Raw genomic sequence first — 13,098 nt, 5'->3', positions numbered from 1 at the left:
GAATAGGTTGCGCTTTGGTTGCGCTTTAGTTGCGCTTTAGTTGCGCTAATTTTAAAATAATATTTTATTATTATCCGAACCTATCTCTGCGTTCGGTCACCTAACCCAATAATTTGCCTGACGGCGGTGACGGGATTCGAGGGAAGAGAAACGGGACAATAGAGGTCTGCAGTTAATCCTGGCCATTGGTTTAATCTTCCCATTCCGGCGTAGCCATCGTTTTTAACGTTTTATACCTCTACTCGTATTTTTCAGATTAGCACTCTAAGATTTTAAATTTATAGACTAGCACTTAAAAATTATTATTTACTCATGTAACATTAAAATTGTTAATATTAACAAAAATACCACTTACTTGCAAATGCCATCTAAATCCTCTCTCCCTCATCTCGCACATGTTGCACTTCGTTGGTCCCGCCAGGCCGCCACCATCATTGCACATCATTAATTAGTAATATGTAAAAAAGTTGTCATGAAGTTCGTTAGGGTGTGGCATCTTCCTACCGCTACAATTAACAAAGCAAAAACTCTTAAGGGAACTCATTAAGGCAAATCATCTCCCTAACACTCATACCCACCACTCCAACCTTTGTTATTGATACCTTCATCGACACTAAGAATGTTGTGAAGGTGCCCACGTAAGTTTGACAATGCTGTCCAAGGGCAATGGAATATTGTAGTTAAGAATGTGATATAAGATCTTGATAGAGTTTGTTGCAAAACCTCTCCCTGTCCCTCCTGCTCGTCATTCTAACCTTCATAGCTGATGCCCTCATCGGGGCAAAGGAAGTTGTGAAGGTTCGTACATAAGCTAGACGTACAATGTTTCCAATGGCAATGAATTAATGAAGTTTGAAATATGGTATATCACATAAATATTGAAATTTATGTGTTAAATATGTAAATAAAATAGTTTAAAACACTATGCATGTAAATCTCCATTTTTTTTAGCTTAAATGAGATAGTAGAGGTTTATAGTTCATCTTATTGTTAGTATCATTTTTATCCCTTAAATTTGTTTAAGGAATATTAAAAAAAAAATCAATGAAAATGTTAGTGTGTGAAAGGATTCATGGCCAAATGATGAAAAACTTGTTTCTTCAATGTTATATATTTAAATATTATAAATCATAATTTTCCATTTATTATTTCATAAAAAAGGTTGCTCAAATATAAGATTTCCTCTATGAAAAGCTAGTCATTGTACATCATGATGCATTTAATTGTTGCCCAAACAATGAACAGCTTTTCGAGGAGACTTATAAAGGGTTTAAAGATAACCTTCAGCTTCCTCTTTTTTGTGCATATATGATATTCAACAACCACAACATCAAGCCATTATCCCACTACGTGGGGTCGACTATATGAATATTTTTTCTATATTGTGTCATGTTAAGATTCAAATTCTTATTTAAATCAAATAAAAAAAGACTATTTTTAATATTTTCTAACTAAGTTTTCTTAGGTCTACCTCTTCCTTTCTTAACATAAGCCAAATATGATACATTTACTCTTCTTATCGGTTATCGGAAGGCTGATGTTTTATGTGACCAAAACATCTAAGGCAACTCTCTCTTATCTTATTTGTCATTGGAGCTACTCCAACCTTTTTACGTATATGCTCGTTTTATATTTTGTCTCTAAGAGTAAAATCACTCATCTACATGTGCATCCTCATCTCTGCAACACTTAACTTAATATTATGTTTCTTATTTATTAGCCAACATTCTGCACCATAAAGCATTGCATGTCTCACAACTATCTTATAAAATTATCCCTTAAGTTTAAGGGGTACTTTTTATCACACAACAAGTCCGATGATTTTCTCCACTTCAATCATCCAACTTGAATTATACTAATAATATACTCATCTATTTCACCATTACTCTAAACCATAAACTAGAGATATATAGAACGTGTACTCTTATTAATGACTTGAGCACCCAAAGTCACAATCTCTCCATTAAATATATTATTACTAAAATTACACACCATATACTCATTTTTAGATCTTCTCAAACAAAAACCATTAGACTCTACGGTTCACCTCCAAAATTCAAGTTTACCTTCGACTGCCTTTTTAATTTTATCAACAAAAAGAATATCATCAGCAAAAAGCATACACTAAGGTATATCCTCTTGCAAATGTCTAGAAAGAACATTCATGACTAAAGCAAAATGATATGGGATTAAGGCTTAACCTCGATGTAATCCAACTTAAATAGGAATATAATTGGTCAAACCACCTGGTTTTTGAACACAATCAATAGCTCATACATACATATCCTTAATGACTTGAATATAAGCATTATTAACCCTTTCATTTCTAGAACTCTCCAAAGCACTTCTCTTGGAACTTTATCATATGTAGATCCTTCTTATTATATATTTATTTATCTATCAAACCTCTCAATAAGCTTCCATAGTAGACCTACCCAACATGAATTCAAATTGATTTTGAGAAACATTAGTATCACGTCGTAACCTATGCTCAATAACTCTCTCCCATAGTTTTAAAGTATGACACATTAACCTAACTCCTCTATAATTTGCACTCTTATGCATCAACTATTTGATTCAATATGATATGCATGATACATTAAAGTATGACACTCTTGTGTGCATATATCATATTCATTATTATAAAATAAAAATGAAAGATATTAATTACAAACCTACACTAATAATGTCATATCTGATTTGATCAGCTTACCTATTGTATTCATTTAGTTGATTCAGTGAGATTGTAATTTGAGTTTGATATTTAGATTGTTTGTTCTCTAAATAATCAAGCTCAATATAATTATAGCATTCTAGAAAATTTCTGGTGGTAAAAAGAACTTATTTTATAGTGAAGATCCAACACACTATCATTGAAAATCGTAAAAAGGGAGAAACCACAAGTGGTGAAGCCCTGATGAGATGGAAAGCCTTTACCTTTTATGCCCCTTCAGAGGAGCTTGAAGAAGATGTGCTCGGGATCCTTTTGAAATAGAGGCCGCTCCCTTTCTCATGACTATTGACCTCCTTTTTTTTTTTTGCATCAGTCACTTACACAATTTTGTCACTTTCATTTCGTAGGTTGACACACCTATCGTTCGTCGCACCTGTTTGGGGTCTATTTATTGATATCATTTTTTTGCATATTTTTGTCCTCGAATGCATTTGAGTGAGCTAATTGAGCCTTGCAACATCTAATTCAATTCAAATTGATGTCGATCAAGGTTCAATTGCATCGATTAAGTTTTATTTAATAAAATTCACTTAATCAAACTCAATTGAACTCAAATTGACTCGAAATTGAGTCAAATTAGTCTTGATTACGTTCAATTAAGCTAGATCAATTTAGTTTAGATGTGTTGAGCCCAATTCAATTTGAGTTGGTGCCAATTTTTGGTTTGATTTTATTTATTTAATTCAGTTGAAATGAGTTGAACCCAAATTGACCCGAATTTAGCATAATTGGATCAGATTTTAGCCTAATTTTAGCCCAATGGGTTCAACTCAATTCCAATTTTAATTTAATTGACTTTTTAAACCAATTTGAATGTTATGTCATATCAAGAAATGAATATAATGGCTCTGATTGCATTGAAATTTTGACTCTGCCATTGCCAGACTCTATCGTCGCGTGATATCCTCAATTTGGAAAGAGGTTTAGACATTTTCTTTACAAAGCAGAGCGAACAGAGCCCATTTCCACACTTAGATGAAGCAGGAGATCACCCCTCGAGTAGCAAGAGGTGGATTTCCATCTCCTTTTCCCTATTCAGTCTGCCCTAGACTAGGCATTTTTTTTAAGACATCTCCCACTTGGTTCTTTTGACTCACGCGAAGAGAGAGCTGGAGTTGAGGCCTCTCCTCGATTCCTCTTCCCCGTCTCTAGCTTTCACACCTCTCAAACTCCAAGAGCAAAAAGAAAAGAGGGGAAGGAAGGGGGAGGGGTGTCAATTTCAGGTCACGGGTTGAACTCGGAACTGACCCGACACTGTTCGGGTCAACCCAAACCCGACCCATTTTTACAAACAGGTCAATTTTCTGGACTCAAACCCAACACGCTTCAGGTTCAGGTCAACCCGACACGACACGTATTTTTTGTGTTTGGCTGAAGAGCGTGAGAAAATGAGGAAGATATAGCGAGCTCTCGTCGCTACTTCCATTTTTGGTGAGGCGGTAGCGGCGGCGACTGTGAGGTAGCGGCGAGACAACGACTCAACGCGAACTCGCGGTGCAGCAACGAATTGACACGAATTGGTGGTGCGATGGCGGTGCGGCAGCAACAACGGCGACTGTGCTGCAGCGACAACAGCGGAGACAGTGATGCAGCGGCAGCAGCGGTGACAACCTCGAAGGAGACAAACTGGCGACTCAACAGCTAACAGACTGTGCAACTGCGGCTCGACGAGTCAAGTCATTTTGCGGGCAGGGCGGGCATGCCGGGCAATAGAAACGGGCAGAATCATTTCCGGGTCATTATCGAGTTTTTGGGTCAACCCAAACCGACATGTAACTCAAATCGTGTCAGATTTTTGAACCCTAATATGACCCGTTTGTTAATCAACTCGGGTTCAGGTCGGGTTTCGGGTCGTGTCAAAAACCCCTAAACCATATATAATCAAATAGAAAACTAGAGAAATCTAAAAAGTTCTAAAATCCTGTAACAAACTAAATTAGATTGTCTAAAGAACATTTTAAGCTAAAAATGCTTGTCATCATTCTCCCTTTGCGTTGAAAGAGCTCGACTCCATCGAGGCGCGTCATTGGGTGAAAGTTTGATGTAGAAATTATGATCAATCCTCCTAGGTCAAAGACTTTGTACCTTTGTGAATTAGCACATCCTAAAGACCATTGGCCCGCTGCATCAGTTACACAAAACCAAATCTTGCATTCCATAAGTAAATACCTTCCCCACCTATCAATACCTTAGAATATTGAGGAAATAATGCTACCAAATATGACAATGAATGTTGTGGCACTGAAACAACCTCATTCCTTGATTTTATTGAAGAATATTGGTTAATTTCAGCTATCTTAGCAACCGGATCAATATGTTTGGTTTCTCTAGTGTTTAATATCTCAGATGATTCTACCATGATATTTTTTCCCTCTTTCTCTTTGTCATTAGAACTAACTTGGGAATTCAAATCAGAAATGCATTCAGATGAAATATAATTCTTTAAAGCACTGCTATCTACCAGAAAACTTTAAGTAGTTCTAAGGCAATCATCCCTTGACACTTCTATATTCACCCCATTCTTCCCAACCATAACTTTAGAAGACTTTGGATAGCTAGAAAATAGATTTCCTTCATTTTGCATTATATACTGATTGAATAGGTTCTTGAGCTGAAGTTTGGCAACCAAAACAACCTCATTCTTGATTTCTACAGATCATTGTGTTGAAGTTGTTTGAAATCATTTTACTGCTATCAGTTGTGTGACGCCCCAAGATCTAACTTGGAAAGAATTTCAATCAATTCATCAAAACCAATTACCAGAGCTAGCTATAACATCAATCAATAGTCTAACAAAAATCTATAGTATTTAAAACATCAATGTACAGGTCGATTCATCTCAAAATATCATATACACTACTCAGGAACTACACTATGAACTGAAATATATCCTGTCCTGAGTACAAAAGAATCACTATAACCAAAAAGAACAAAAACCTGGAGATTTTTGATCAACCTCAATCTCCTGCTCCCTTGCCCTGACCTGAAAATATCAACCACATATAATGAGCTTTACAAAGCCCAACAGGTCACCTAATACCTATAACTGAAATCAAAGCATGGTACTGCTATCAATATGCATGTCAGCCAATCAAATCTATAACAGTCAATGGTCACTGAGTCTATGCTATACAGAAATCAATAGTCAATGAAATCAATAGTCGATGCAGCGATAGAAGAATCGATAAATCAAACTCAATAAATCAATACGTCAATCTCAGAAGAATCCGTACACAGAAGAAAATCAATCGATCAGTCAAATCAATCGTATCAAATCAATCGATCAAATCAATATTATCTAGTCAATGAAATCGATTAGAAAAGCAATATAATAAAGTTCAATCTATACTAGCGATGAATCAAATGCAGCAGGTTAATATGGTGTAGAAGCAATAATATCAATGAATCTATAGTATCCATGTCCATAGCATCAATGAATCAATACAATATCTATATATATCCATCCATATCGATATCTATGCTCAGTAGTATCAATGCTCAGCGATCAATCAATGAAATCGATAAAATCGTACGATACAGTAAATCCATAAATCCGATCAAATCAATAAAGCAGTAAATCCATATGTTAATACGGTACACAAGCACTTCAATACAATAATACTGAACAAGTACAATCAACTGGCTATTTTGCTGTTGTATAATCCATATTGCTGTTGTAGATATTCATACGTTGGTTTCAATAAGAGTCGTCACTCTGTGCCCGTCGGCATATTAAACTCCTTATGACTCCCAATCGTTATATCAATGATCAATGGTTTAAAGGAAAGCCCGTCGGCCCACCATCCTGTACAGGTCAAGTCAATCTCCAACCAACGTTCAACCAGGCTCCACTTGTCTTACAGTATTCTTTTCCTTCGCTTTCCTTCTCTTTCTCTCTCCTCAGATATTTTGATTTTATAAAAATATTTTTTCTCTCTCCTCAAATCGAGCTGATTTCCTTATAACATAAGCCTGATCGGCCCGGCCGATCGCCACATCGTCCTGGCCGATGTGAACAAAATCCAATCGTCTAGGACGATTCCTCAGGCCGATAATTTCGGTTTTGCTCTCGGGATTTTTTTTGTCTCATCTGATCGTCCCAGGACGATCCAAAATCGGCCTGGATAATCCCATTCCAAAAAAATCAGCTGTTTCACTGCACTGATCGTCCCGGACGATCCTGGGAGAAAAATCAGATCTAGAGAGAAACAAATCAAAGGAATGAGCTCTCACAAGTTGTCCATCTTCTAGTAAACCCTTATAAATAGGCCCAACAAAACATTATGTCGAACAGCTTAGGAGCATTATGCTATATCAGCTTTGTCGCTCGAATTCAGACCAGGCATTTTCACACCTACATTAAAAACATTCCAAGTACCACTTCCAGTGGCTTTGTCATACACTTCCATATCATTTGTATTTATTTCAACCATTTTAAGGGCATGAAGACCATTACATGCCTCCATAAAATGGGCCTCATATGAGGTTGCATTGATTCGTGAAAGGTAAGGCAAAAGTGTGTCATGATAGTTGATGATAATGAGCATGCTCCCATTCAGTGTTTGTTTTGCTATGAGACCGTTAAGATTTTTCTCTATATACTCTATTGTAATCATGTTTTTTCTACTTTCCAAACATTGTGGGGTCGACATTGTGCTTGGCAGGAATTCCTTGAGTTTTGCAATGACCACAGGGTTCAATCTAGCTAGCATTTCACTCACAAATTCTTCATCAGTCTTCTATATCCAGTTATCTGGAATTGAGTTATGTGTGAGAGAACCGTACAAGATGAGTGTGTGGTGAAGAGACCCATAGAGGATGAGTCCATATATAAACAGTCCATATACCATACAAACTTTAGAGAAATTTGACTTTTTAATTTTAACTCCCTTTGTGTGTATATGGTCGCTAAGATGGAATACATATTTTACACTATTTTTTACTCAATAAATATAAATAAATGAAAATACAGACTATTGTAGAACATCAAACCTATTCTACCTAGTCTTGAGACGGTCTTTTTATTACACGGTGCACGAAGTACCTGAAACATTAGTGCAGAACAAGAGAAATATGCAATATAAATACTAGAATAAATAGAGTAGAAAACTAATAATGTTTGTTTTCATCAAAATTATAAGCTTGGAATCACAAATTGCAACACATTATTATTGATGCATGTGTTATTGTTGGTGTTCGATATACATCAATCTTATAAGCTAATAATATCGTGTCAACATTGGTATCGAGTGTCAATGATGTGAGTGATATTAATATCAATATTATTCATTAATCTTATTGTTGATGATATGCATAGTGATTTTTGGCGAAGGCAAGCAACAAACTCAAGCAATGATATATGGTTAGACATTCATAATGATATGAAACTAGTCAATAAATAATAGTTGAGGCATTGTGGACAAACAAAAGTGGTTGGGTGATGATATTCAAGAGATAGTAGTTTATATATTGCAATTCAATGGTTACGATCGAGTGATAGCAATTGATATAATGTTGTTATGTTACTGTGATTAAACGATAAAAGTTGGTTTATAGTTGTCAAATGATGGTGGAAGAACTATCATCAATGATCTGAGGATTGAATATGGCAGCAATAGTTGGTAGCTATAGTTAAGTTCAATCTTTTTAATCTTTATGAGAAGATTGTGGCATTATTATATATTTTTAGAGTGGGATTTCAATTATCTTAGCCAAAATACTCATGCGATACGTTATAGGGTTTGTATTAATCTCTTAATTTGATCATTGATTTTTCTCTTTTAATAATCTTACAGTCTTCATGACATCATAATTGAGTGATCTTAAGTTTGACCCCACGTGGTGGCTTGTTATTATTATTATTGTTGTAGGCTCATTAGACTTGTCTTGTTGATATAATCGTTTTAACTATAAACATATATATTGGATTCTAAAATCATTTGGTCCTTCAAAACATTTTCGTGCATTTTAAATTATACTTTGAATGCTTGATTATTGAACATAAATAAATTAGTTTATTAATTATTTTACCGTGATCCATAAAATATTATTTCATGCATTTCAAATATTATATTAAGATTCGTATTTGATCAAGTGAATTTTTCATATCCTATTATCATTATTATTATTTAAATTTAAAATTTCAGATGATAATATTAAAATCTTAATAATTATTCATTAATAAGAGCAATTTAAAAATCCTGGTATTTATTTTAAAATTAATATAAACATAAATAAATTAGTTTATTAATTATTTCACCGGGATGGAAATTTAAAATAACATAAAAATCATAATCCATCGAAATTTTCTCCTTTTTTAAATTGTTGAAAACTTCTTCACTCAGTTCTTTCCTACCACCTCTTTCCAAAAGCAACAAGACAATGGTGTGACTCTGAGGCCATAAATTAGTCATAAAAGGACACTCCTAAATCTGTAGGGGTGAGGTGATCGCCTGATCGGGGCCAGCCCCCCACCAAATCCAACGGTCGAGATGGTGAACACGTCCCATCAATCCTATCAAATTTTAGATTTAATTATGATAATTATTTTACTCTTTTAAAATAAAGAGAATAATTGGCATTTATTTGATAAGTTTGGCGAATTAATCGTAATTATAATAAACGTCGGTGTGCTGGCATTTTTATGTAAATTTATAAAATTTATGTTTAATTTAATTGATTAATTTATAAAAATATGATAAATATCAAGACTTCATTTGGAATTATTTTTTGTCATTATTTTTTTTATAAAATGTTTATGTTAAAATTTTTAAAATTAGGATTAAATTAATTGATGCAATTTTTTTATGACATGGATTTTTTCATAATAGAATATTTATTAGTTAAAAGAGCTGCCGCCCAGTATTGATTCATTGGTTGAATAAAAAAATAAATTAATTAAATTATTCTGTTTAAATTTGAAAAAAAATATTTGTGTTATGGTCTCCTAATTTAAAAGCCATTTTAAAAGATTTTGAATTTTTTTTTTTGAGTATAAGCTTGCTGAAATCGGAGTTCGGGGGCTCCCAAAATTAATTTTTGAAGTTTCCAACTAGCTTTTGCCTCGAGATTCGTGCCCAATCAAGATAGTTTTTGGAGTATGCATCAATATGCATTTTCAATATTTTTGATCACATGTATTTTAAATCAAGTAACTCCTTAGATAAATTATAACTTTGCACTCATTATTAATTTGATGGGATTTAGTGAGATAGACTTCTTATTTTTCTAATAATATTTTAGTATAAAAATTTTTAATTTCAATTTTTTTATCAAAAAAATTTTTAAAAAATCATCCTACACCATGTCTTAGATTTAGTTTGAGATGGTTTTTTTATTATTATTTTTAAAATAAATTTTTTAGTAAAAAAATTCAAATTTTTATTGAAATTTTATTTTTAAAAATAATTTAAAAAAACGGTCACAAATAAGAATAGTTCTTAAAATTTTTATCAATCAGTTAAGATGCTCAGCGCACACATTCCTGTCCTTTCACGTTCTTTATAATTGGTCATTGTCGTCGTCGGCTCGTCCCAGTCCAGCAGTGAATTTCCCTTACTCGCTTAGATTTCTTCCCTCTTGTTCGACAAATTCCTAAAGTGGAAACGGAGCTCGATATGGAGATTAATGGCGGAGTAGGAAGAAGAAGTATCAGCAGAGAGATGAGCCCCGAGAGATCCAAAACAACCCGCTTTGCTTCGCAGAAGGACAAGGAAAAAAGCCTCACCGCAGCCGCAATAAGAGCTCAGGTCGTTTACTATCTTAGCAGAAACGGGCAGCTTGAACACCCTCACTTCTTGGAAATTTCCCATCTCCCCAACCAGTTCCTTCGTCTCAAAGGTAATAATCCTGTAATAATCAATACCAAAAAGTTTCAATCTTTGATCAAAATCCTTCTTTTTTGTCAAGTTTAATGAAATGATTACTCTTTTTCGAGTTAATTGGATTCAGGAGAAGTAACTAATCCGTTTGTTTTTGGCTTTTTGTTCGTTGGTTAAAAAGATGTGATTCAGAGGCTCACAGTTCTCAGAGGCAGGGGAATGCCATCTCTTTTCTCTTGGTCCAGTAAGAGGTGATTCAGTCAGTCTTCACAGAAGAAAAAAAAAACGTTTCCTTTGCAGTTATTTTCTTTGGAATGTTTTGAAAATATTTAATTTTGAATGAAAAAATTGAAGGAGTTACAAAAATAGCTTCGTGTGGAACGATCTGTCGGAGAACGATATCATTTATCCTGCTGATGGCGCTGAATACATTCTCAAAGGTTCTGAGATCATTCATGGCTGCACTCCTAATTCAGGTTAATTATGTGCTTCCAACCACACTATCTTGACTTCAATATCCATTTTTTTCCCCTTGTTTTTTTATTGGAATGGTTAATTACTTGATTCGTCTTTTTGAAATTCTGTGTAGAACGATTTCAACATTTGCAGCTAAGCAACAAGAAAACTATGGAGGCGTTGTACAAAACCAGACAAGCTTTGGAAGCCGAAGAGGAGGAACAAGAAGAAGTAGAACAAGAAGAAATGGAGAAGGATGCATCCGGCGACTGCACCACGAGTGACCACACCGCCTACACTCAGTGCTCTCCGCCGTCTTCCTCCTCTCCCGACAAACCACCGCCTGAATCCGCCGCCGGAAACCGCGTATCAACCTGCCGCTCCGATCCAGTGCACCTCACACGCAACTCTGTCCTTCAGTTCATCTCCTGCGGCTCCGTCGCAGTCAAGGGAGTCCGCGCAGCCGCCGCCTCCGCCGGCGCTCCGGCTACTGTTAAGGGTAGGAAGAGTGGAGAAAGCCTCGAAAGGGAGGCGGCGGAGTTGCAGTGTATGTCCGTGAATCCACGGCGGGTGGGGAATATTCCCTTGGAGGAGAAGGAGTATTTCAGTGGCAGCATCGTGGAGGCCATGGCCGAGACCGGACGAGTGTCGCCTGAACCGGCCATGAAGAAATCCAACTCCTACAAGGAAGAAAGGTGACGCCTTTAATTCTGTCAGTATCAGTATCAGTCTGCCATGAACCATATCTATCTCTCTCATAGCTCTGTTCTGGTGCAGAAAATTTTTTGGGCCATTTGACCATATAGCGCATTATTTCAAGTAATTTGAAAATTTTTTTAGCTCTGATATGTTCATAAAGCTTTTTGGCTGTAATATGTTTTGAAGAAATTACTAAACGTGGATTACAAACCTAACACCTAAGAAGAACCACAAATATGTATATTATCCAATATTAGTAATTTTCCATAAGTTGGAACAAAGCTATAAAGTTCTAAATTTTTTATTTAATGGAAGTATTGTATGACAGTAATTTGGTTTAGTCACATCAAATCAAACGGAGGACTTTCGATGGGGAAATTATTAGTTTCGGATATTTGACGGAGAGATACATTCAAATTTTTCTGTCTATGATAAAAGCGTAGTTATTGTAGCAGCTGCGCTTTGACTGTGTTTTGACTGGGCTTTTACTGTAGACAAAGATAAATCTGAATTATTCTCTATGTCTGGTGTCCGCACCTAATAATTTGTTTCGGTGACCCGATTAGGAAAGTTGAGGTATTAGATTAGACTTATGTTAAGAAATATAGAATTGATCTAAAAAGACTTGGTTAGAAAATATTAGAAATTATCTTTTTTTTATTAGATTTAAATAAGAATTTGACTTTTAAAAATACATAAAGACGAAAAAGATTCATGTAGCAGACCCATGACAGTAATTTGTTTTTTTTTTTTTTTTTTTTTTTTTTTTTTGAGCAGGGGAGGCAAGGTGGGCATTGGAGAAGAGGAAGAGAGGGAGAGTGCAGAAGGAAGAGTGAGAGGAAAGTGCATTCCTGGCATGAAGCGCAGCTCAGCCAAGCAGAAAGAGCAGGAGCAGGAGGAGCAGCACAGCAGACGCAGCAGGAAATGAGAGGCTTGCTGATTACCTGTTCAGTTTCTTTTGCGTGGGTGGGGTCTGGTTATAAATATTTGAAAATTGTCGGACGGGTTATTAAATGTGTCGACGGATGGGGACTTTTGGTTCGTGTAATGTACGGGTATTTGTGTACTTGCAAGTTTGACTTTTGCTGGAGTAACTGTCTGTGCTGTCTGTTTCATATAGATTTCGGATGGTATGTGTGTTCTTTATTGCTGATGCGATTATGGGCTTTTTTAGGCTTTAATAATGCTAATACGGCTTATGTATGTTTTTAGTATGAATTGCCAATGCTCTGCTAGCCCATGGACTTATTATAGCCCAATGGTTAGTTGTAATTATATATATATATATATATATGAAAGTAAATATATAACTCTTGAAGATTATCATGATTCAAATCATTCTCAAGAAGAAAGCATGACATCGACATGATCTGCTTGGGATGATAAATT

At 35.3% G+C, this 13,098-nt stretch overlaps 1 protein-coding gene across 1 annotated transcript; it reads left to right on the top strand.

The window, feature by feature from the left end:
• Positions 1–10,261: 10,261 nt before the first annotated feature.
• LOC110092263 (protein UPSTREAM OF FLC-like) lies at positions 10,262–12,646 on the top strand. The gene is made up of 5 exons (XM_020816745.2): positions 10,262–10,573; positions 10,736–10,805; positions 10,909–11,030; positions 11,144–11,705; positions 12,487–12,646. The coding sequence occupies exons 1-5, from the start codon at positions 10,351–10,353 to the stop codon at positions 12,635–12,637; spliced, it is 1,128 nt and encodes a 375-aa protein (XP_020672404.1). The 5' UTR covers positions 10,262–10,350; the 3' UTR covers positions 12,638–12,646.
• Positions 12,647–13,098: the final 452 nt, after the last annotated feature.

Source organism: Dendrobium catenatum, unplaced genomic scaffold (assembly GCF_001605985.2).
Source record: "Dendrobium catenatum unplaced genomic scaffold, ASM160598v2 fragScaff_scaffold_1088, whole genome shotgun sequence".
NCBI classification, from domain to species: domain Eukaryota; kingdom Viridiplantae; phylum Streptophyta; class Magnoliopsida; order Asparagales; family Orchidaceae; genus Dendrobium; species Dendrobium catenatum.
Note: the sequence above shows the minus strand (reverse complement) of the source record. Positions and strands in the feature narration are given on the sequence as shown.

Bases quoted from the DNA above. Each gene is read 5' to 3' on its own strand.
- LOC110092263 (XM_020816745.2), top strand. From the start codon at position 10,351: ATGGAGATTAATGGCGGAGTAGGAAGAAGAAGTATCAGCAGAGAGATG. The intron at 11,031-11,143 runs GTTAATTATGTG...AATTCTGTGTAG, and splicing joins TGGCTGCACTCCTAATTCAG to AACGATTTCAACATTTGCAG. The intron at 11,706-12,486 runs GTGACGCCTTTA...TTTTTTGAGCAG, and splicing joins AACTCCTACAAGGAAGAAAG to GGGAGGCAAGGTGGGCATTG.